Raw genomic sequence first — 26,021 nt, forward strand, 5'->3', positions numbered from 1 at the left:
GCTCTGTTTAAAGAATAATATCCATAAGAATAGTGCCATTCTTGAGTTGGGTGTCCATTGGGCAGTGCATCGAATTAGGTCTCAAACTTTTAATATACATAACTATTTGATTTGAAGGCCAAATCCTTGTTAATGGTCAGTATTTATCACAGTAGTCAGAAGATGCTGATCCACTGTTCAATGAAAGCCTCCCCAAACTGTTACCATGTTTCTGAAGCCTCAGTCTTTAATAGCCATGGAACAATCACAATGCTCCTGATGTCTGCTCTGAAAGATTATTTCTAGTTTTCTTAGTTTTGGGTATTTTTTTTTAACTGTTGTTTTAATCCTGCATTTGTTTTGTCTCCTTGTGAAAATAGCCAGTCCATTTTAATTTTCACACAGCAACATTTTTTTTAACCAATTTATATATTTCCTCTATTTTATACCCGATGTTCTAGACATGGGCCTCTTTTAACTTTGGTCTGTTGTGTACTTTTCTTTTTAAACATTAGAATAGTATAAATGGTGGGTGAGCAAATTTCTTGTTTTCATCCCATCAGATAGGCACATATTCTTAGCTTCCCCTCCTACTTTTTAATTTGCACCCAAGTGATAGTTTTCAGGTGCTTGCCTGTTTCCCTACTCAGCAATCTGCTCCAATTAGTGCAGTTGGCAGCACTGTAGAAGGCCCTTTTTTTGTGTTACTCGTCTCACTGTATTTTGTACACTGCTGCACTGTAGGCAACATTATTGTTTTTTAATCTTTAGTTCACCTACCTTATTTCTGGTTTTACTCCTTCGGCTTTGTGCAGGTTCCTTGCTCTCCTTTTTCCTTTCAATCTGATATTAGTGGCAATGGCCTCTGGAGCCCTGCCTTTAAATTACATTCGTGGAACTGTTTAAATGTTGTTTGTCTGGCCAGTGTGGATCAGGCATAATCATTTTTAAATTGGTCAGTTCCTAGTTTGGAACAAGTTATGAATAAAATTTTAAAATGCTTTATGCTTGGTTTGCCACTTAGCCACACAGACCATTTTTAAACCATGCTAATATATCTTAGAGTCCTCTTCTGAATGGATCGTTTAAGTGACTGGCACCCGCTGCCCTTTAGGTAGTTTGAACATTCTTCTGTGGCTGAGTGAGACCTGCACTATTGAGGTGTGGGCCAGGTAAACACGTTTGGCTCCCCATTATTGCTTCCTAGCCCTGTAGGGTGGAGTCTGTTTGAAGGTCAATCCAGTAGTTTTTCAAGGCTCTGTCATTAAAGACCTACTGTGGTAGCATTGTCTCGGCCTTCCCTAGGACCATCAGTATTTTCTCTACCTAATTTTTTGGAGTCACTGTCATTCCTCTTGAATATGGAAATCTAATTTTTCTAATATGGAAAAACTAATTTTCTAGTTTTTCAAGGCTCTGTCATTAAAGACCTACTGTGGTAGCATTGTCTCGGCCTTCCCTAGGACCATCAGTATTTTCTCTACCTAATTTTTTGGAGTCACTGTCATTCCTCTTGAATATGGAAATCTAATTAGTCTATGATGTCACCAATGGCATAATACTAAAACCCTGACTTTAGTGGGAGAGGATGCTAGACTATCAATGTTACATTTAATTATCAAGAAGCTTTACATATGAAATATTCCTTAACAAAGTTATATAGGGGAACAGAATTTCAATAAATTCTCACGAGGTTATGTTTTAAAATAAGGTGTTTCCGATTACTATCTTGCTTCCATAATTTCACTCCCCTCTGCTTTATTATCAGGCATGACTTTAACAGCTAATATCATAGGAACAGTTAGGCTTAAAGGTTAATTCTTTATGCTGCTTAAAAGTTGGGGTTTCAAAATTTTAGGTGGCACATTATGTGAACTCTTTTCTAGCTTTAGAAATTTCAGAGAGATTAATGGGAAGGCAGGGAACCTGAAGACAACAGTAATAAGAACATGCATTTACAGAGGCTAACAATGTGCTCAACGTGATGGTTCCAAAACACTTAAATGTTTTAATGTCAGCAATCATCCCTAGCCCTCTGTCACAGTTCAGTGCAACTGCATCTCTGTTCCTCTTCTGTGGTCCAGCAAGGGCACCTGCTCTAGGCTTCATTCTCTGGCTTTCTGCTCTCTTGAGTGGAATACCCTTCTGACTGGGGTATTCCAGGTTGCATGGACCCCTGGCTATACTGTGACATCCAAGGCAGACACTCTGCCTAAGTAGGCCTGCTTAGTTTCTCTTCAGAGGCTAGTAATAGAGTAATTGCCCACCATTATAAGGTACCACACAGCACTTTGTATGCAAGCCAATTGAAAATCATAACAGAGAAAACACATTTAAAAACAATTAAGCCCCTCCCCCCTACACATGCTAATAAGCTTACTAGAGATCACCCCAACCCTAACATGGGCTCTGGCAGGAGCAGTCCTTCAAAACCCTGTCCAAGGGGTTTCCTCATGGTTTCAAGTTCATTACAGTTTCAGCTCAGATCAAGCACAGTGTCTTCCCTAAGGATTGGAGCCCTCCGTAGACCTGTCCATTTGCACGAACAGGAAGAAGGCCCTGAGTCTGTTTAAAACCAGGCTATTTACCCAAAAATCCTTTATCTGTTGGTTCTTGGAGAATTCAGTTTGAACTATTATATACAAACCTCTCCAGGAGGTGGCTTCAAAGGGCTAATAATGGAAGGAATTACATTAGCATCCCTCTGCTCTTAGAGAAGTTACGTGTGATTCTATAATAAATACATACACAACTGCATTTTTAATACAATTGACCCAAAAGGTACTAATTCTAATTCAGTAAGGTTCAAATTAATTCAGTAAAGTTTATCTTAATTCCATAAGGTTTGTTCTGGATATTGCAGGATATTGTCAGTTTGTCACACCCTCTATCTGTAACAAATACTTAATGGTAATCAAGAATTGAATTGGTCCAAAATCCAGAGCTTGCTATATCAGTGCCAAAAATGCATTGCTACTCTGGGCAACTAAAACTTTTAGATCTTTAATGATATGTGTCTTGTAAATGGAGCTCCAATCCTATACAGTAGTGTTTCTCAACCTGGGGATCGTGGGATGGGTTTAGGGAGGTTGCAAGCAGGGACAGCATTACGGGTAGGAAGTAGGGCAACTACTTGGAGTCCAACACCACAGGGGGCCCTGGGAAGTGAATGTAAGTGTTTCAGCCGTGCGTCCTGCAGGGGTGCTGAAGCCCTGTGGCCCAAGCTGAAGGTAGGGGGTCGCAAGTTTTTCTAGTGGGGGGATGGTGTCATGTTTTGTCTTAAATCCAAAGGGGGTCGCCATCTCAAAAAGGTTGAAAAACACAGCATTTCCAGACAGGTTGGACGGGGCTGCAAGAAATTGGACGTTAAAATCAGGTTGATAACTATTTCATCTTTTTCTGTCACTCTGCTCCAATGTGACTGTTTTTTAAAATTTTCAATAATTAACATTTATATAAAAATGCTTTACAATATGGTATGTATATATATATCGACACATATTTCAAAATGAGTAATATATAAATTAGTACTCTTTTTGCTTTCAGTTGTTATGGTCTTGGGAAGGTAAAGAAAACAGTGCCAATGAAGGAAGATGTACATAGTTGGAGTATCCTTAAAATAGGTGTAATTCATTTTCTTTTCAGGTAGCTTTCCTTAACTTTAAACTTAACGGCCTTTCCACATAAATTTTCTCTTGTTTGCACAAATATTTGACTGCTCATTTAAAAACTCATTAGAAACTCTAAAAACCATATGACAGACCTAAACCCAGTGTAAAGCAAGTGAATCTCTGCTTATATATTATAATTGAAAATTCTACCACATGTCAAATTACAGATCAGAAAACCATTTGATTTTAAAGTTATAAAAAGAAGATAATTACACATTTTAAACCTATTTTTGCATGATTAACAGCGTAATGGTAACATCTGTTGAATATATGTAAATTCTTGAGATAGTGGCATAAATAGGCAAACTCCAGTACATTCAAAGTTTAGGCCAACACTGTAATCCTTATATAATTATGTCCTTTTCTCCCCTTTCCCACATTGTCATGAGTTAAAGACAATCTGTCAACTTTTCTGTAACATTTTCTGAATTCTGAATTTTTATTTGTTGTTCATTAATCAACTTCCTCATATTTTTCCTATGTTGTTTTGCACAATATGCAGATCTCCCCCCCCACACACACACACATCTGCACCCAACTTGCGTCAGGTGGCTCTGGTAAGATGGTGACAGACAGGATCACTATCTGGCCTGAGGAAAACCACAAGTAGTATATAACATTATCGGTGTATGGTATAAAATTCAGAATTTGCACAATCAGGAAGAAGCCAGATGTATAGGGCCCTACCAAATTCACAGCCACGAAAAATGAGTCACTGACCATGAAATCTGATACATCTCCAAACCCCCCCCCACCCGAAGTCTGGTCTTTTGTGTGCTTTTACCCTATACTGTACAGATTTAATAGAATCGTAGAATATCTGGGTTGGAAGGGACCTCAGGAGGTTATCTAGTCCAATCTAGTCTAATCTATCAAGTTGATTGCTGGCTTTGCTCAGTCTGAATGAGAACTGAGCCCTGTGTATAGGGATGGAATATTTTTCATTCACTGGAACATCCCATAGACTGTCATTTCATGGTACACAAACGTGAAGCTAAATCTCTTTATGGGAGCACTTGAGTGTAATATAAGGATTTTGGTACTATGCTTTTCAATCAAGGAGAATAGTTTCCTTGCTTATCAATAAAAAGTGTAAAATAACTTGATCCTGATGATTTACATGTCAAAATAAGCACTGAATATTAAGTTCTAGCTGCTGCTTGCAGAGTTTCTGTAGCCAGTGTTACAAAGGAGGAATCATTTATCACTTTTAACAGTTTAATTTGTGCTGCAGTCAGGATTGTTAATTTTGACTGGTTTTAAAACAAGAACTCACAAGTTCATTGGCATACACAGGATAACTGGTTACAAGTGTGTGTATATTGCCCACCCTTTTACCATAATATCTGAATAGAAGTGTGTGTGTGTGTGTGTGTGTGTGTGTGTAAATTACCTGCATATATCACTACATAAGCAGATGTATAATACAAGTGTGTATATACATACACAGATAAAGCATGTGTAAATGTATATGGGTACAGTTTTATCTTAATTATAAAGAGACACACATAGATATCCAGTTATATAAATTATAGAATTTCCATGTTGTGATCCGTTTCTTACAACGTGCTTCACAAAATAGTTATATAGATCAGTTCTGTGAGCGGAGCAGCTTATATCTTAATTTGGACAAAATGGAAAAATAGTTCTTACATAGGGTAATTGTTCATGAATGAGATTTTCCTGAGTGCTAATATTAATTCCAGTCTTGTTTTTATGTCTTGATTAATTTAATTCTCGTCCGTGATGATCATAAATAGTACCTGAGCTATCAACTAGTTTTATATGTAAATTATTCTAGGACTGTCAAGTGATTAAAAAAAATTAATCCCAATTAATTGTGCTGTTAATAATAAATACATTTATTTAAATATTTTTGTATGTTTACATTTTCAAATATATTGATTTTAATTATAACAGAGTATACAAAGTGCTCACTTTATATTTATTTTTGATTACAAATATTTCCACTGTAAAAAACCAAAGAAATAGTATTTTTCAATTCCACAATTACAAGTACTGTAGTGCAATCTCTTTATCGTGAAAGTTGAACTTACAAATGTAGAATTATGTACAAAAGAAACCGGCATTCAAAAATAAAACAGTGTAAAACTTTAGAGCCTGAGTCCACTCTGTCCTACTTCTTGTTTAGCCAATCACTCAAAAAACCCACGTTTGTTTACATTTGCAGAAGATAATGCTGCCTGCTTCTTGTTTATAATGCCACCTGAAAGTGAGACCAGGCATTTGCATGGCACTGTTGTAGCTGGCATTGCAAAATATTTACGTGCCAGATGTGCTAAAGATTCATATATTCCTTCATGCTTCAGCCATCGTTCGAGAGGACATGTATCCATGCTAATGATGAATTCTGCTCAATAATGATCCAAAGCAGTGTGAACTGACACATGTTCATTTTCATCATCTGAGTCAGATGCTACTGGCAGAAGTTTGATTTTTTTTTTATTTTTTTTTTGGTGGTTTGGATTTTGTAGTTTCCGCATTGGTGTGTTGCTCTTATAAGATTTCTGAAAGCATGTGCCACATCTCGTCCCTCTGAGATTTTGGAAGGCACTTCAGATTTTTAAACCTTGGGTCAAGTGTTGTATCTATCTGTAGAAATTTAACACTGGTACCCTTTTTGTATTTTGTCGCGTCTGCTGTGAAAGTGTTCTTAAAATGAACAATATGTGGTGTGTCATAATCAGAGACTCCTATAACATGAAATATATGGCAGAATGTGGATAAAACAGAGCAAGAGACATACAGTTCTCCCCCAAGGAGTTCAATCGTAAATTTAACTAATGCATTATTTTTTTAATGAGCGTCATCAGCATGGAAGCACGTCCTCTGGAATAGTGGCCGAAGCACGAAGGAGCATATGAATGTTTAGCATATCTGGTACATAAATATCTTGCAATACCAGCTACAAAAGTGCCATGCAAACATCTGTTTTCACTTTCAGGTGACATTGTAGATAAGAAGTGGGCAGCATTATCTCCCATAAATGTAGACAAATTTGTTTGACTTAGCAATTGGTTGAACAAGAAGTTGGACTGAGTGGACTTGTAGGCTCTAAAGTTTTACATTGTTTGTTTTTGAGTGCGGTTATGTAACAAAAAAAAATTCTACTTTTGTAAGTTGCGCTTTCATGATAAAGAGATTGCACTACAGTACTTGGATAAGGTGAAGAAAAATACTATTTCTTTTATCATTTTTACAGTGAAAATATTTATAATAAAAAATAATATAAAGTGAGCACAGTAGACTTTGTATTCTCTGTTTTAATTGAAATTAATAGATTTGAAAATGTAGAAAAACATCGACAAATATTTAATACATTTCAATTGGTATTCTGTTTAACTGTGTGATTAAAACTGCGATTAATCGTGATTAATTTTTTTAAATCTTTTTGAGTTAATTGCGTGAATTAACTGCGATTAATCAACAACCCTAATACATTCCTATGATGAGAGGACCTCCACAACAAAGATTTCTAGGTACAATCTGATTTCTCCCAAAATTTGAAGGCAGTTGCTGTGGCTGAGGGGGAACCTGTAATGGTGAAATGGTATCTGATCCCGGCTGGGTTGCAGGGTAGTATTTGTATTCGCTTCTCTTTTTTTATTTGATCGATATGAGGTGTCAGTGATGAGTGTCTGATGTGTCGATATGGTATCCAGTGTGATGTTACATGGTTTGTTTTTCATTTATTATAGATCTCAAGAAAACTCTTGCAGTCTTACTGGATAATATCTTGGAGCGTATTGGCAAGCTAGAGTCCAAGGTGGAGAACCTTGTAATTAACGGCACCGGAGCAAACTCTACCAACAGTACCGCCACTGCTGCTCCCAGTTTAGGAACAGTTGAAAAGCTCAACGTAGCAGGTAGGTGTGAAAACTGTTTAGAATTTCAACTCTATTTTATTGTGTAAAGACACAGTAATACTGATACCCTTTAGTTGAAAGCACGACGTTTTATGAGCTCTTCAGAAATAAGATGGCAAAACTGATTAATTGCTTTTCATTTGGGGAAACCAAAAGTAAAAACCGAACCTGTGTCATAAAAAGATATGAGCGTGTGGTCTCCTTCTAGTGGAGTGGAAAATTAGCTGCTATGCAGGCTTCACACTACATAACATGTTTGTCAGCCTCTGCTGAAAGAGGCTTATGAATAGGGAATGGACTAGTTTGAGTGCAGTGATGCAGGCAAGGACCGAAGTATAATAGCAGAACTGGAATGGGGGTCTTGAAAGCCATATTGTTGGATTTGAAACTGTTTTAATCCCTCATGCCAATTTAACACATCTTCACAGTATATAGGGACAGGTTTGGGAGAGGAAGAAGCGCATTAACATTTTGTCACTATCTCAAAAAGTTTGATTACTTGGTTTTGTGTAAATCGGTCCTTGTGCATTTTGTCTGTCCTTTAACAGATTTTAATGGTGCAGCCAATACCTATCCAAATAAGCAATAAAGCAGACATTTTAATAACTTATAATTACACCACAACCTCAGCATCAACCAAGATGTAAGACTCTCCTTCCCTGTTATGTCCAGTAGTTCCTGTGATTTGACAAGGAAATCACATACTGCGCAATCCTGTTTGTTAGAATAGTCTTTAGTTTAAATGTGTCATAGTTTGAATAAACTGTGGTTTGAAAAGTTCTCTTACTAATTTTATTTGTGTTGGATTGACATTTTTGTTGACATTATTGCCTGTCAGTGTATTTAAGGCATGTAGTCCAGTGGCAGCAGTATGTCTCTGGGACCTGTGTATCCACATAGGGCTTTACTCTTTCAGCAGTCCTGCACTAAATTCTGCACGCACTTGACCCACCAGCCAGAGATTGCTATCCCCCATTCCCTGTCTGCCTCTGGTGCTGGTGGGCCCAAGGAGATAGCGAGTGCTCTTGTTCGTTTGGAAGTTAGTGCTTCAGCCCCACAACCAGGTTTTCCAGTCCAGGGAGGGCATCATAGCTAGACTGTGCATAGCCGAAAGAACGTACGAACGGCCATACTGGGTCAGACCAAAGATCCATCTAGCCCAGTATCCTGTCTTCTGACAGTGGCCAGTGCCAAGTGTTCCAGAACAGTTAATCAAGTGATCCATCCTGTCGCCCATTTCCAAAGCTGGTGAGTGAGGGGCAGGGGTTGGGCAGGAATTTCAGCAGCCTGAGGCCTTGTTTACAGCCGGGTTTTGTACCAGTATAATATTTCAGATAGGCGTGTGATTTTTGTACCCAAATAAAATGGTACAACCCTTCGTATGGATGCAGTGGTATCAGTATAACGTTGCCTTATATTGGTGTAGTTTATTCTCCTTCCCTATGGTAATGGCTATGCTGATAGAAGACACCTTTATAGTAATATAACTGTGTCCACACTAGGCGCTGTACCGCTTTAATTAAGCCAGTATAGTTAAAGGGCAGGTCTTCAGTACCCGCCGGATCAGCAGGTAGTGATGGATCTATCCAGGATGGACTTATCATGTCTCGTCTAGAAGCGATAAATTGTTCCCCAAACATCCTCCCTGTTGATTCCGGAACTCCAGATTGCGAGAGGCAGAAGCGGAGTTGATGGGGGAGTGGCAGCTGTCGACTCGCTGCCGTCCTCACGGCCAGGTAAGTCGACCGAAGATACGCTGACTTCAGCTATGCTATTAGCGTAGCTGAAGTTGCATATCTTAGGTCGAACCCCTACCCCCAGTGTTGACCAGGGCTAAGCAATACAACCTTTATGTGTAACCAAGGCCTGAACTGGGCTGCAGGCAAAAAGGGAGGGAGTGGTTGTGGGTATGCAGAGAATGAGTGCTCAGGTACTATGGTAACATGGGCCATATACTACCTGGATAGATAATTGGGAAAGAAGAACCTAATCATGGATGGAGAAGGAGTTGAGTGGGACCCTGCTCATATTACTTTGTGTAGTTCCTTGGGAAATTTCACCAGCATATAATGATGGCTGTTTAAGCATGACCCTATAACCTTGGGTGCAGTTAAATAATTTTAACCCTCAGGACCAAGTGAAGTTTTCTGGCCAGCTTTGATATGCTGTCTAATGTAAATCAGTAATGCTCAATAGTATCAATTTCTTTCCTGTTATGAAATTGAATTCACAATTAAAAATAAGATACTATAACAAGGCACTTTTAGGAGAATGTGGCACTTCCCAGGTTGTTAAATTGTAATGGCTGTCACTTGAAACATACTGCCATTACTCAGTAACACACTGCCTCTGTCTTACTGCTGAAGATAACTGTGTATAGCATGGCAGGAATAATAGTGCTACAGTACCATTTTTAGTATTCTTTTGGGGCATTTACTTTTACATTATCAATTTCTAGATTACTTAACCTTACCTTTTACTAGGTGCATGAATCAGAGGTTAAGATGTACGCTGCTGAAATTACACTTTTCTGACTTAATTGTTGTTGCTCTGCTTTTGGAAGCAAAAACTGAAATAATAAAGACAAATCACCACTCAAGATTGTATTCCTTAAAAGATCCTTACAGTCTGACCGATTTTCACAGTCCACTTATTTTTATATTGCCTACTTAGGATGTTTATTATTTTACTCAAGCAGGGCTCTAAGCACCTTGGTGAGAGAAGATTTATTCACATAATTCCTTTTTTCCCCCTCATAACATATTCCTAGAAGCAAGGAAAGAGTTTCCTATGGAGTTCCTTTGGGTAACTGGCAAATAGGAACACTGTCTTAAGTTTCTAATGAACTTTGAACTGTTCTTTTCCTTGTTTGTGCATCCGGATTTCCAATGCAAGAAACGACTAATAAATTCTCACCAAGGCAGTATCAAATACAGCATCCTGCTTGGACAGGAGTCTCATATGGCTTTCAGTGCTAACATTAGTTAAAGGCTTGTGCAAAGGTAGTGGCGGAATTTCACAATTGCCATAAAGAGCCTTCTCCTTTAAATTTTAATTCGATACCAGCCATAGATTTTTAAAGCCAGGGAGGACCATAACGATCATCTAATCTGGCCACCTACCTAACATGGGCCGTAAAGATTAACTCAGCAATTCCTACAGTGGATGGAGTTATTCTGCCCATTTTCTTCTGGGTTTTGACCCTTTCACAGTTCTAGCTATCTGTAGGCTCAATTTAAAATATTTGGATATTTATCATTCTATGCTAGCTTTCACAACTGCTTCATACACTGTATTTGTACAGCTGTTACTAGGGTGAACTTGTTGTATGGCAAAGAAAAAGACTTCAGTCTCCTTTGGGCTTTCAGCTTTCATTGTCAGTAAATTACCTTTTTAAATTTAAAAGTCTGAGCTAAATTCTACAGTCTTCAGTAGGAACGGGGGGGAGAGGGGGAGAGCTTTTATTTAAGGGCCAAATAATTTGTCCTTCTGGTACCTCCGTGGGTACTTCTGAATTCTCAGCTAGCCTCAGGGCAGTACAGAACAGGTGAGTGGAATAAGGTTGTTTGAGACTAATGGCATGTCCACATGTACAGTACTGCAGCTAAAGAGATGCAACCGCTCTACGTGGAGACGCTCTATGCCGGCGGGACGGAGTTCTCCCGTCAGCATCATAAAACCACCTCTGCAAATGGCAGAAGCTGTGTCAGCGGGAGAAGCTCTCCCACAAACATAGCACTGTGCACATAAGTGTCTATGTTGGTGTAATTTATGTCCCCTGAGGGGGTGGTTTTATTCACACCCCGAGTGACATAAGTTACATAATGGCAAAGGCTATGTCTACATTACAGCCTATGTCGGCATATCTTAAGTTGCTCAGGGGTATGAATGAACCACCTCCTGAGTGACATAAATTACACCAACATAAGCACTTGTGTGCACAGCACTATGTCAGCAGGAGAACTTGTCCAGCCCACATACCTTCTGCCATTCACAGAGGTGATTTTATTAGGCTGACGGGAGAGCTCTCTCCTGCCGGCATAGAGCGTCTTCACCAGATGTGCTGCAGCGGCTCAGCTGAATTGGTACAGTTATGCTGCTGCAGGACTGTACATGTAGACATGCCTTTAATCTCATGTTCTTGCATGTTAAGAGACCTGTGGCCAGCCATTTCAAGCTAGAAGTTGGTTGGGTTGAATGTGAGGGATTTGGTTTCTTCTTCTTTTTTTTTTTTAAACCAGAAATACTAGTCCTTCCAGAAGGCAGTTTTCTAGCTGTAGTGAAGTTAAGAAGCCATCCAAATGTAGAACAGCACCTTGATAAAATAAACTTGTTTTTTGTTGGGAGAAAAGGTTTATCCTCTGTTAAGCAAACATCATGATTACAGTATCAACCAGAGCTTTAATCTTATCTGTAATGTTTCAGCATCATTTGTTTTAAGTGTTGCATCTGATTTTAGAGAAATGGGTAAACTTGAAAGTTGTCGATATTGTTATAAAGCAAAGCATTTTGTTTCCTAGGGATTTGTTCATTTTATTATAATGTATGTGTACTAGAACTGTCAAGCGATTTAAAAAAAAAATAAATCGCACAATTAATCGCACTGTTAAACAATAATAGAACACTTATTTAGATATTTTTGGATGTTTTCTACATTTTCAAATATATTGATTTCAATTACAACACAGAATACAAAGTGTACAGTGCTCACTTTATATTTATTTTTTATTACAAATATTTGCACTTTAAAACACAAAAAAAATATATTTCAGTTCACCTAATAAAAGTACTGTAGTGCAATCTCTTTATAATGAAGTTGAACTTAGAAATGTAGAATTATGTAAAAAAAAAAAAAAACTGCATTCAAAAATAAAACAATGTAAAACTTTAGAACCTATAAGTCCACTGAGTCCTACTTCAGCCAATCACTCGGACAAACAAGTTTGGTTACAATTTGCAGGATATAATGCTGCCCACGTCTCGTTCACAATGTCACCTGAAACTGCGTCCATGTTGCTGACGAGTTCTGCTCAATAACGATCCAAAGCAGAGCGGACCGATGCATGTTCGTTTTCATCATCTGAGTCAGATGCCACCAGCAACCAGCAGGTTGATTTTATTTTTTGGTGGTTTGAGTTCTGTAGTTTCTGCCTTGGGGTGTTGCTCTTTTAAGACATCTGAAAGCATGCTCCACACCTCATTCCTCTTAGATTTTGGACAGCACTTCCGATTCTGAAAGCTTGGGTCAAGTGCTGTATCTATCCTTAGAAGTCTCACACTGGTGCTTTCTTTGCGTTTTGCCAAATCTGCTGTGAAAGTGTTCTTAAAACAAATGTGCTGGGATATCATCCGAGACTGCTATAACGTGAAATATATGGCAGTATATGGGGCAAACAGAACAGGAGACATTACAGTTCTGCCCCAAGGAGTACAGTCACAAATTTAATGGAAGCATTATTTTTTTAACGAGCATCATCAGCATGGACGCATGTCCTCTGGAGTGGTGGCCGAAGCATGAAGGGCATATGAATGTTTAGCATATCTGGCATGCAAATACCTTGCAGCGTCGGCTACAAAGGTGCCATGCGATCGCCTGTTCTCACCTTCAGGTGACATTGTAAACAAGACGTGGGTAGCAGTAACTCCCGTAAATGTAAACAAACATGTTTGTCTTAGTAATTGGTTGAACAAGAAGTAGGACTTAAGGCTCTAAAGTTTTACATTGTTTTGTTTTTGAGTGCAGTTATGTAACAACAAAAAAATCTACATATGTAAGTTACACTTTCACGATAAAGGGATTGCACTACAGTACTTGTATGAGGTGAACTGAAAAGTACTATTTCTTTTGTTTCATTTTTATAGTGCAAATATTTGTAATAAAAAACAATATAAAGTGAGCACTGTACACTTTATATTCTGTGTTGTAATAGAAATCAATATATTTGAAAATGTAGAAACGCATCCAAAAATATTTAATACATTTCAATTGGTATTCTATTGTTTAACAGAGGCATTAATCATGATTGTTTTTTTAATCGCAGTTAATTTTGAGTTAATTACATGAGTTAACTGTGATTAATCGGCAGCCCTAAATATGTACCCATCAGCTCCAAAAATAAAGATATTTCCATTGCTTTCTTTGTAATATATTATCGTTGGAATCTGTTTTGGTTATTCAGCTATTTCCATGCTGGGTAATTATAAGAAAGTAAACACACAAGGTTTACCATTTTTCTGTTTTATACGCTACAGTGTCTGTGACAGCTTTGGACAAACAGTTCATGAAATCCTGTTGTTAGAGTAACTTACAAAAATTTTAACACTTTCAGTCTAGACTATTATAGGTATCTCTTGAAACCACATCACCACAATAGCTGATGTTTTATTAATATTATTTTAAGTTCTATTTAATATATTATTTTGATGCTGCTTTTGAGCTCTTGAGGTAAGTTAAATTTCAGCAGGCTGAAACACTTATAATTCAAAAAATAATTATAAAATGCTGAATTCACTTTTTTTTAATGTTGAGCAATGCAGCAGTCTGGCTTCACTGGTGTGCTATGCAGATGGTACCCACTTAGGGTATGTCTACACTACGAAATTAGGTCAAATTTATAGAAGTCGGTTTTTTAGAAATCGGTTTTATATATTCGAGTGTGTGTGTCCCCACAGAAAATGCTCTAAGTGCATTAAGTGCATTAACTCGGCGGAGTGCTTCCACAGTACCGAGGCAAGCGTCGACTTCCGGAGCATTGCACTGTGGGTAGCTATCCCACAGTTCCCGCAGTCTCCGCTGCCCATTGGAATTCTGGGTTGAGATCCCAATGCCTGATGGGGCTAAAACATTGTCACGGGTGGTTCTGGGTACATATTGTCAGGCCCCCGTTCCCTCCCTCCCTCTGTGAAAGCAAGGGCAGACAATCGTTTCGCGCCTTTTTTCCTGAGTTACCTGTGCAGACGCCATACCATGGCAAGCATGAAGCCCGCTCAGGTAACCATCACCGTATGTCTCCTGGGTGCTGGCAGACGTGGTACTGCATTGCTACACAACAGCATCAACCCATTGCCTTGTGGCAGCAGACAGTACAGTAAGACTGGTAGCTGTCATCGTCATGTCCAAGGTGCTCCTGGCCACATCGGCCAGGAACGCCTGGGCAGACATGTGCGCAGCGGCTAAATTTGGAGTGACTTGACCATTCTCTTTAGTCCTGCAGTCAGTCCTATTGAACCGTCTTATGGTGAGCAGGCAGGCGATACGGATTGCTAGCAGTCCTACTGTACTGTCTTCTGCCAGCCGGGCAAGAGATGAGGATGGGTAGCAGTCCTACTGCACAGTCTTCTGCCGAGCAGCCATGAGATGTGGATGGCTTGCAGTCCTTCTGCACTGTCTGCTGCCAGCCAAAGATGTAAAAGATAGATGGAGTGGATCAAAACAAGAAATAGACCAGATTTGTTTTGTACTCATTTGCTCCCCCCCCCTCCCCCATCTAGGGGACTCATTCCTCTAGGTCACACTGCGGTCACTCACAGAGAAGGTGCAGTGAGATAAATCTAGCCATGTATCAATAAGAGGCCAGACCAACCTGCTTGTTCCAGTAAGAACAATTACTTAGGGCACCATTTCTTATTGGAACCCTCCGTGAAGTCCTGCCTGAAATATTCATTGATGTAAAGCCACCCCCTTTGTTGATTTTAATTCCCTGTAAGCCAACCCGGTAAGCCATGTCGTCAGTCGCCCCTCCCTCCATCAGAGCAACGGCAGACAAGCGTTCCTCACCTTTTTTCTGTGCAGATGCCATACCAAGGCAAGCATGGAGGCCGCTCAGCTCACTTTGGCAATTAGGAGCACATTAAACACCACACGCATTATCCAGTAGTATATGCAGCACCAGAACCTGGCAGAGTGATACCGGGTGAGGAGGCAACGTCAGCGCGGTCACGTGAGTGATCAGGACATGGACACAGATTTCTCTGAAAGCATGGGCCTTGCCAATGCATGCATCATGGTGCTAATGGGGCAGGTTCATGCTGTGGAACGCCGATTCTGGGCTCGGGAAACAAGCACAGACTGGTGGGACCGCATAGTGTTGCAGGTCTGGGACGATTCCCAGTGGCTGCGAAAGTTTCACATGCGTAAGGGCACTTTCATGGAACTTTGTGACTTGCTTTCCCCTGCCCTGAAGTACGAGAATACCAAGATGAGAGCAGCCCTCACAGTTGAGAAGCGAGTGGCAATAGCCCTATGGAAGCTTGCAACACCAGACAGCTACCGGTCAGTTGGGAATCAATTTGGAGTGGGCAAATCTACTGTGGGGGCTGCTGTGATGCAAGTAGCCCACGCGATCAAAGATCTGCTGATATCAAGGGTAGTGACCCTGGGAAACGTGCAGGTCATAGTGGATGGCTTTGCTGCAATGGGATTCCCTAACTGTGGTGGGGCCATAGACGGAACCCCATATCCCTTGGCACCGGAGCACCAAGCCGGCGAGTACATAAACCGCAAGGGGTACTTTTCAATAGTGCTGCAAGCTCTGGTGGATCACAAGGGACGTTTCACCAACATCAACGTGGGATGGCCGGGAAAGGTAACTGATGCTCACATCTTCAGGAACTCTGGTCTGTTTCAAAAGCTGCAGGAAGGGACTTTATTCCCAGACCAGAAAATAACTGTTGGGGATGTTGAAATGCCTATAGTTGTCCTTGGGGACCCAGCCTACCCCTTAATGCCATGGCTCATGAAGCTGTACACAGGCAGCCTGGACAGTAGTCAGGAGCTGTTCAACTACAGGCTGAGCAAGTGCAGAATGGTGGTAGAATGTGCATTTGGATGTTTAAAGGCACACTGGTGCAGTTTACTGACTTGCTTTGACCTCAGCGAAACCAGTATTCCCACTGTTATTACTGCTTGCTGTGTGCTCCACAATATCTGTGAGAGTAAGAGGGAGACGTTTATGGCGGGGTGAGAGGTTGAGGCAAATCGCCTGGCTGCTGGTTACGCGCAGCCAGACACCAGGGCGGTTAGAAGAGCACAGGAGGGCGCGGTATGCATCAGAGAAGCTTTGAAAACCAGTTTCATGACCTGCCAGGCTACGGTGTGAAAGTTCTGTTTGTTTCTCCTTGATGAAACCCTCCACCCCTTGGTTCACTCTACTTCCCTGTAAGCTAACCACCCTCCCCTCCTCCCTTCCATCACTGCTTGCAGAGGCAATAAAGTCATTGTTGCTTCACATTCATGCATTCTTTATTCATTCATCACACAAATAGGGGGATGACTAACAAGGTAGCCCAGGAGGGGTGGTGAAAGAGGGAAGGAAAATGCCACACAGAACTTTAAAAGTTTACAACTTGAAAATTTATTGAATGCCAGCCTTCTGTTTTTTGGGCAATCCTCTGTGGTGGAGTGGCTGGTTGGCCGGAGGCCCCCCCCACCTTGTTCTTGGGCGTCTGGGTGTGGAGGCTATGGAACTTGGGGAGGAGGGCGGTTGGTTACACAGGGGCTGTAGTGGCAGTCTGTGCTCCAGCTGCCTTTGCTGCAGCAACAACCATACACTGGAGCATACTGGTTTGGTCCTCCAGCAGCCTCAGCATTGAATCCTGCCTCCTCTCATCACGCTGCCACCACATTTGAGCATCAGCCCTGTCTTCAGCCCGCCACTTACTCTCTTCAGCCCGCCACCTCTCCTCCCGGTCATTTTGTGCTTTCCTGCACTCTGACATTATTTGCCTCCATGCATTCGTCTGTGCTCTGTCAGTGTGGGAGGACAGCATGAGCTCAGAGAACATTTCATCACGAGTGCGTTTTTTTTTCTTTCTAATCTTCACTAGCCTCTGGGAAGGAGAAGATCCTGTGATCATTGAAACACATGCAGCTGGTGGAGAAAAAAAAGGGACAGCGGTATTTAAAAAGACACATTTTATAAAACAGTGGCTACACTCTTTCAGGGTAAACCTTGCTGTTAACATTACATACATAGCACAAGTGCTTTCGTTTCAAGGTCGTATTTTGCCTCCCCCCACCGTGTGGCTACCCCCTCAACCCTCCGCCCTCCCTGTGGCTAGCAGCGGGGAACATTTCTGTTCAGCCACAGGCAAACAGCCCAGCAGGAATGGGCTCCTCTGAGTGTCCCCTGAAGAAAAGTACCCTATTTCAACCAGGTGACCATGAATGATATCTCACTCTCCTGAGGATAACACAGAGAGATAAAGAACGGATGTTGTTTGAATGCCAGCAAACATACACTGCAATGCTTTGTTGTACAATGATTCCCGAGTACGTGTTACTGGCTGGAGTGGTAAAGTGTCCTACCATGGAGGACGCAATAAGGCTGCCCTCCCCAGGAACCTTTTGCAAAGGCTTTGGGAGTACATCCAGGAGAGCCGCGAATGCCAGGGTAAATTAATCCTGTCACATGCTTGCTTTTAAACCATGTATAGTATTTTAAAAGGTACACTCACCGGAGGTCCCTTCTCTGCCTGCCGGGTCCAGGAGGCAGCTTTGGGTGGGTTCGGTGGGTACTGGCTCCAGGTCCAGGGTGAGAAACAGTTCCTGGCTGTCGGGGAAACCGGTTTCTCCGCTTGCTTGCTGTGAGCTATCTACAACCTCATTATCATCATCATCTTCGTCCACAAAACCTGCTTCCGTGTTGCCTCCATCTCCATTGAAGGAGTCAAACAACACGACTGGGGTAGTGGTGGCTGAACCCCCTAAAATGGCATGCAGCTCATCATAGAAGTGGCATGTTTGGGGCTCTGACCCGGAGCGGCCGTTCGCCTCTCTGGTTTTCTAGTAGGCTTGCCTCAGCTCCTTAAGTTTCACGTGGCACTGCTTCGGGTCCCTGTTATGGCCTCTGTCCTTCATGCCCTGGGAGATTTTGACAAGGGTTTTGGCATTTTGAAAACTGGAATGGAGTTCTGATAGCACGGATTCCTCTCCCCATACAGCAATCAGATCCCGTACCTCCCGTTCAGTCCATGCTGGAGCTCTTTTGCGATTCTGGGACTCCATCATGGTCACCTCTGTGGATGAGCTCTGCATGGTCACCTTCAGCTTGCCACGCTGGCCAAACAGGAAATGAGATTTAAAAGTTTGCAGTTCTTTTCCTCTCTACCTGGCCAGTGCATCTGAGTTGAGAGTGCTGTCCAGAACGGTCACAATGGAGCACTCTGGGATAGCTCCCGGAGGCCAATACCATCGAATTGTGTCCACAGTACCCCAAATTCAACCCGGCAAGGCCAATTTAAGCACTAATCCACTTGTCAGGAGTGGAGTAAGGAAATCGATTTTAAGAGCCCTTTAAGTCGAAATAAAGGGCTTCATCGTGTGGACGGGTGCAGGTTTACATCGATTTAACGCTGCTAAATTCGATTTAAAGTCCTAGTGTAGACCAGGGCTTAGACTGTCACAGTAAATTAAGGCCTGAATCCTGGAATCTGACCCATGCAGGTAGATCCCTTCTCCTGTGCAGTGTAATTCATTGAAGTCAGTGGAGCTCCATGCAGGCATAAGGTCCAGTCACAAAGGAGACTACAACATATACAATTGACATCTGTTCTTTAATCTATAATATGTAGCAGAGAGATTAACAATATTGGGATCTGTATTATTTTATCTCTTCAATCAAAATGTCGGTCTGTTTTACTGAATTTTATATATTGAGTTTAATATGTACAGTTGTGATACCTGAGCAAGCATAGGAGTTGTTACTATTGGATGAAACAGAAAAGGGATGGATCTTATTCATGCACGCACACATTCATTGTATTCATATCCTCATACACCCACACACTCACACAGGTGGAGAGTTACCGGAGACAGCAGAGGAAGCCGAAGCATTGTATATCTGGCGTGTCTGCCTGTGGTCATGGATCCGGGCCGGCGAGCAGGTCAAGAAGCAGGGGGCTTGTGTACATGCCTTCTTCCTTTTTGCTGGAACTGGGTGGCTCCCGTCACATACACTGAGTTTCTCCTTCTGTGTCCATCACCGAGAAGCATTCCCAGACCTTGTTCCTTTCATACATACCAGGTTCTTCTTTTCTTTACAGCACCCTATGATTGCTTTCTCAGGACAGATTACATCAGACACACCTGGCTCTGGGCTCTTTTCTCCTTGCAGTTCCTCTCCGCCCAGTCCCACATATGCTCCCTTATCTCCCCCACACACTCCCTTTTTCACACTCTCCCTGATCGCATGATGAAATGTTACAAAGCTTGGGGGTTATACAGGTGGTAACTGAAAAGGTCAAAGCTTGCAAAAGATAGAAAATTTAAAAGGCTATGCTAACAATGACTAAAAGTTGCAAAGTTTGCAAAAGTTTACAGAACTTAATGATCTAGCAATGACTGAAAAGTTACAGATCTTACAATCGCATTCTACTGGATTGAGTGGAGGCTTTATGCAACATGAGTGATTAAGTATTTTCGGTTAAAAATGATAACTTCCTTCCCCTCATTTGGTATATTTCATTTACCCTTTTTCATTAGCACTTGGATACTGGTTCTGATCACAAGAAGAAAAAGCCAGTATGCTTTATAAAACTTAATTTTAAAATGGGATCACATAATAGGGCAAATTAACTGGTAGCATGAGAAGGTGCAGTGGTTGTATGGCAGTGGTGTGTGTGTGTGTGTATGTAACTGTTTAGGGAACACTTTTTATAAAATGTAATGCTGCTATTTCCTCTTTCTCCCAATAGTTCAATGCCAAAGTGGAACATTAAAATACTGCATAAATACATGCCATTTGAACACAAAAAAGTAGAAGTTTCTATTTTAAAGTACAAATGCTGATTCTTCATTAAATACATAGACAAAAGGATTATGCGGAGTACAGAAAAGAATCATATGATATAGGTAGATCACATAATACAAGAAAGGTACTTAAATATGCTATAACTCAGTCCTTGTCTTAGAAGTGAGCATTTGACAACAGTCCTCTCACCAGTTACCTCATCACGTGAAAGGGGAAGAGGGGTATTGAGAAGCTGGTGAAACTATTCAGTAGTTTCTGGCTCCTCTGATTTCTTGGACCTCTCCATCTCTGTTGGGTTTCCGACATGGTATAATACTCAGTACTAGCTACTGTGACAACACCGGTGATTGATCTCTGTAGGATGATGGATTGCGTTTCCAGCTCTGACAGATGGAGGGACCTGGAAGAAAGCCAGCTCACATAAACTCATTCCAGATGAGCTGGAAGAGATACTTGTTGGCACTGGGAAACACTGAAGATTTGACTAGGGCTGTGTCTGCACCCTCATTTGAAGGATATAAGTTCATCAGCAGTCAGTGGGTCACAACCTTGATTCTTACTGGATTCATCTGTTTTAATTTCTGCTTAGTGGCAATGGAAATTAAGTTGAGTTGTTCAAATGAGTGCATTCTTACCTCTGAGATGCAGACCCCACTGTGATGATCCCCTGGTGTTATCTGGACCGGTGATCCACTAGGTCACTCCAGTCCTTGACTCTGGGAGCCAGCCTTACCCTGCTCTACTGTGAGAACCCCTGTTCCTGGGCTGTTCACGCACAGCCTCTGGCATGTAAGCTGCCCCTTGGATTGTGCAACTGAATGACACTAGGCAATATCTCTGGTCCCAGACACTACCCTAGGAACCTCCATCTTGCAGTGTCCAGTTATGCCTGCTGGATGCTGCAACCTTATATGAGTTCATCAATTTAACAAAGAAAGTGATATGCACCAGGCTTCTTATCCCAAGGGGAGTCTCTGACACTCTTCAAACCAAATGCACTGCTTCAGGTAGAATAAACAAACACATTTATTAACTACAGAGATAGATTTTAAGTGCCTAGAAGTCAAAGCACAAAAAATCAGATTTGGTCAAATGAAATAAAAGCGAAACACATTCTAAGCTGATCTTAACACTTTCAGTGTCCTTACAAACTTAGATGCTTCTCACCACAGGCTGGCTGGTTGCCCTTCAGCCAGGCTCTCCCCTTTGATCAGTGCTTCAGTCGCTCGGTGGTGATGTCTGTACATGGAGGTGGAAGAGAGAGGAAGGGCATGGCAAATGTCTCTCCCTTTTATCATGTTCTTCTCTCTTGGCTTTGCGCGCCCCCTCGTCCCTTCAGAGTCAGGTGAGCATTACCTCATCGTAGTCCCAAATTGACCAAAAGAAGGGGGGTGACTCACTCGAGAGTCCAACAGATCCTTTGTTGCTGCCTAGGCCAGTGTCCTTTGTTCCTGCGAGGCTGGATTAGAATCACAGAGTGTTAGGGTTGGAAGAGACCTCAGGAGGTTTGTCCCATACATGCCCTGACAAGGTGTGAACTTCCTCTCTGCTCTTGGACAGTTTTTGCCTGGGCTTGTTTTAAGCCATGAGGACACATTTTCAGCCTCATAACTATATACATGAAATTACAACCTATAACATTACTGTAACAACAATTACTATAACATCGTTATAACAACAATGCTCAGTGCATCATGAGCCTTCCAAAGACACCCGACATGGCAAACTTTGGATACCACACAATCATTTTATAAAGATAAACATGGGGGTGTAAAGTGTTCCCCTGAGGCATAGAACGTCACACCCACCATGTTTGTTTTCCTGCCTTCATCATCTCTAGGTTGGACTGCTATGTGTTGTACCTGGGTGTACCTTTTGACATGTAGCCTTTGGCTAGTGCAGAATACAGCAGTACACATTTTAGCTATTGTAGACTGCAAAGACCACATTACATGTGGATGCTGGGCTCTGCATTTTTGCCCTCTTGGTAGGGGATTGTAAGCCAGGCTAACAGCCTGTCCCCGTAAAAAATTCTTCATTATGGAAACAAACCAGAAGAACAATGAGTCTGTCACAGATTTGCAAATACAAACATTGACAGTGGAGAGCCATGATCTGCTGGATGAAAGACAAGATAGTCAACCAGCAAATTCTCAACTCTTTGATGATCGAGAATCAAAGCAACAAGGAAGTTAATCATCTGAACTTTAACTGTGAAGATACCCTGTTTAAGACAAGATTTGGGCGTGGGAACTGTTGGATTCTGGGGTGTGTATGAGTGCTCATGTCACATTTCCCCCCCCCCCCATCTTGTTATTAGGTCAATCAAAATAAAACTAAAGAAGGTAACCCCATGAAAGGCAGAAGGTATGTATAATACTAGAAAGTTAATAGATCCAGAGTGATGATTGATTTCAAGCTGCAACTTAACAGTAGATCTGAAGAGTTAAAGATGCTGATGGATGACATAGGAGAACAATTGAGAGACAAAGTGGGTGAGGTTATTATAGGCTTTATTGGACCAACTTCTGATAATGAGACAGACAAGCTTACACAGAGCTCTTCTTCTGGTCTGAAAGCTTGTCTCTCTCACCAACAGAAGTTGGTCCAATAAAAAATATTATCTTATCCACATTCATATTCTCTCTCTCTCTCTCATATATCCTGGGAACATTACTGTTATAGAAGAGCAATGGCAGTTTTTCAAAGAAGTAAGTGTGGATGCAGCCAGGATTACAATGGGGGTGAGAAGATCTAAGAAGGACGAATGTTTCCAACCAAATACATGGAGGCTTGTTGAAGAGAGGAGATAATTAAAGAAGAAAATTAAACAAAAATGAGATAGCAGTGGAAAAGCTATTCTGCAATAGGAATATGCAGACAAAGAAAAGGAAGTTAAAAGATTGGCTAGAAGAGGTAAGAGAAAATGGGCAGAAAATAACGTGAGAGAAGCTGAGGTCATGTATAAGAGAGGGGATTCTAAAAAGTTTTTTCTAGTATCTAAACAGCTGATAATCACAATTCTCAAACTGTTGTGGTATTGTGAAGGCTTGAGCTGGTACAATTTTAACCACAGAGAAAGGACAGAAAGCCCATTGGATGGAACGTTTCCAGGCTGTGCTTAACCAACCAGAACCACTAACACATTGATAGATGGGAAGAAATAGCAGACATCTATATCCTTAAAGATAATCCCTTTTGAGGAAGTAACTGAGGCCATAAACGTACAGAAGAGTGGCAATGTGCCCGGCTGTGATATGGATGCTGAAACGTTAAAAGCTGGGGAGGAAGTGGTTGTGCATGTGCAGGCTGTGCAGAATGGCTTGGGAAAAGGAGATAACTCTTCCCCAGTCTTCAGCAGGTAGCTGCAAAATCCCTACGAAAGGGGACCAGTTTATTTGTGATAATTGGAGAGGGGTGGCACTCATATCTGCACCTGGAAAAGTGTTCTGAATTATCATTTTGAATAGGAAGAAAGCTGCTCTTCATGAAGTATTCAAGGAAGAACAGGCTGGATTTTGATCTAGTAGCTTGTGTTCAGACCAGATTTTCCCTTTGGCAGACTTATTGAGAGAGGCTTAGAATACCAGCAGAAGATGGTTTTTAACTTCCTTGATTTTACAAAAATATTGGATAGTATCCACAGAGAAGATCTAGAGATGCTATGGAATTCCAGCAAAGATTGTTAATTTGATAAAAGCTGTATATGACAAATCTGCATGTGTTGCATCTGGACAGAATGGAGGCATGGAATAGTTTGATTGTTACATGGTGTTAAGGTAAGGTTATGTATTCTCTCCACTTCTCTTCTGCATTGTCATAGACTATGATGAGAAGAGTGACGACTGCTGCCAATGACACTGGTATTGTTTGAGCAAGAGAGAAGCTGCAGAATTTAGATTTTTGGAGATGATAGTCATTCTGGATGCCAGCTTGGATGAAATAAAGACTCTTTATGAGCATACAAGCAGAAGTGGCCGAAGTGGGACTCTGTATCAGTATGCAGAAGATGAAGATCATGGAGATAGGAGTGAATGCTGTTGATATTGGCAGATGTCTGATTGATGGAGAAGAGTATGTAATAGTTGATGACTTGTCTATATTGGAAATACAGTATCTGCAAATGTCCCGCTCACTAAGGAAGGGAAGGGAAGAATTGGCAAAGCAAGTTGATCATTTTCCTGTTTGTTTGCCAGACATCTGGAAGAGTAAGAAGATACATCTACAATGGAAAATCAGATTGTACAATGGTACACTATTGTATGCCTTCGAAATGTGGCAGATGGTGAAAATACACAACAGGATGGTGAAGGTGAAAGCACTCCACCAGCATTGTTTATGAAGAATCTTAAGAATTCATTGGAGAGATTGTGTAACCAATGTGGAAGTATTGCTCTGCACAGGTCAACAGACAGCTGTGGTGGTGAGACCATGCCCTCAGGTTACCCCCCGGCAGAAGCACAAGATACATCTTAGATTAGCTCTCAACTGGAGGAGAGAAAATGCATGAAGGACAAAGAAAAACCTATTGCAAGATGGAAAGGATGCAGTCATCGTGGATGGAGTCCAATATCTTGCTGTGGACAGACAGCAGTGGGAAAAAAATGGTTGCCTTATGTGCTACTAGACACAGGAGATTGTAAAGCTGAAGCTAAGCTCTGCATTTTTCTTCACTCCAGGTATTGCTGCTTATCCTCTTTAAAGCCCTATATGATCTAAGGTGCAGGTATCTCAAAGACAGCCTCTTGCCCCATGTGTCATCAGAGCAGATGTGATTTGTAGCAGTGGTTCTTCCCTCTGTCCTTAAAGTTGGGAGTGACTGGACCTGAAGAAAGACCTTTGTAGTAGCAGGACCTAGGTTCTGGAATTTGCTTCTGCTGAAAATACCAGTTTTAGGTCACGTTGGAAATCAGCTATTTGGTTTGGCCCCTCCATTCCTGGATGGGAATGATGATTCTCCATAAAGTTGGTTGCTAGTTGGTAATTCACTGATTCTTGGGTGAAGTTTTGTTGTTAGTAGGTTAGGGAGCCACCACTATGATCCCTGTTTGAGGGAAACATCTTACATTTAAAAATGTGAATGTAGCAACCGTACTGAGGTAATGGACACCGAACAAATCTAAGGGTCTGCAATACTGATCAGGGCAGACAGATGAGAACGTGGTAATACTGGTTTTGTTAGATTGCTTGAGAGTGTCAGTTTGAGACGAGGGTGCCTAAAAAATCTGAATTAAGCAACTGAAGTGTGCTTCAAATGATTACAAAGCAGAACAGTTTCTGGAATCATGTGCCTTGCAAAGGATAATCAATAATGATGAGTTGCTTTGGTAGACCGTGGTACTCTTATGGAAAGAGTAGGAGAAACACTTCTGTTAGATTTCAGAGTAGCAGCCGTGTTAGTCTGTATTCGTAAAAAGAAAAGGAGTACCTGTGGCACCTTAGAGACTAACAAATTTATTTGAGCATAAGCTTTCGTGAGCTACAGCTCACTTCATCGGATGCATTCAGTGGAAAATACAGTGGGGAGGTTTATATACACAGAGAACATGAAACAATGGGTGTTACTATACACACTGTAAGGAGAGTGATCGCTTAAGATGAGCTAATACCAGCGGGGGGGAAGAGAAAAGCTTTTGTAGTGATAATCAAGGTGGGCCATTTCCAGCAGTTGACAAGAATGTCTGAGGAACAGTGTGTGGGGGGGGGGGGAATATAGTTTTACTTTCTGTAATGAC

The 26,021-nt window shown here is 41.3% G+C and overlaps 1 protein-coding gene across 1 annotated transcript in view; it reads left to right on the plus strand.

The window, feature by feature from the left end:
• The window catches only part of MGAT5 (alpha-1,6-mannosylglycoprotein 6-beta-N-acetylglucosaminyltransferase), a 232,462-nt gene that overhangs the window by 92,693 nt on the left and 113,748 nt on the right, over positions 1-26,021 (plus strand). The window contains exon 3 of the mRNA XM_077829937.1: positions 7,370-7,537. Within this exon, the coding sequence (XP_077686063.1) occupies positions 7,370-7,537 (168 nt within the window). The remainder of the gene's footprint in view (positions 1-7,369; positions 7,538-26,021) is intronic.

Source organism: Eretmochelys imbricata, chromosome 11, assembly GCF_965152235.1.
Source record: "Eretmochelys imbricata isolate rEreImb1 chromosome 11, rEreImb1.hap1, whole genome shotgun sequence".
In the NCBI taxonomy this organism is placed as follows: Eukaryota; Metazoa; Chordata; order Testudines; family Cheloniidae; genus Eretmochelys; species Eretmochelys imbricata.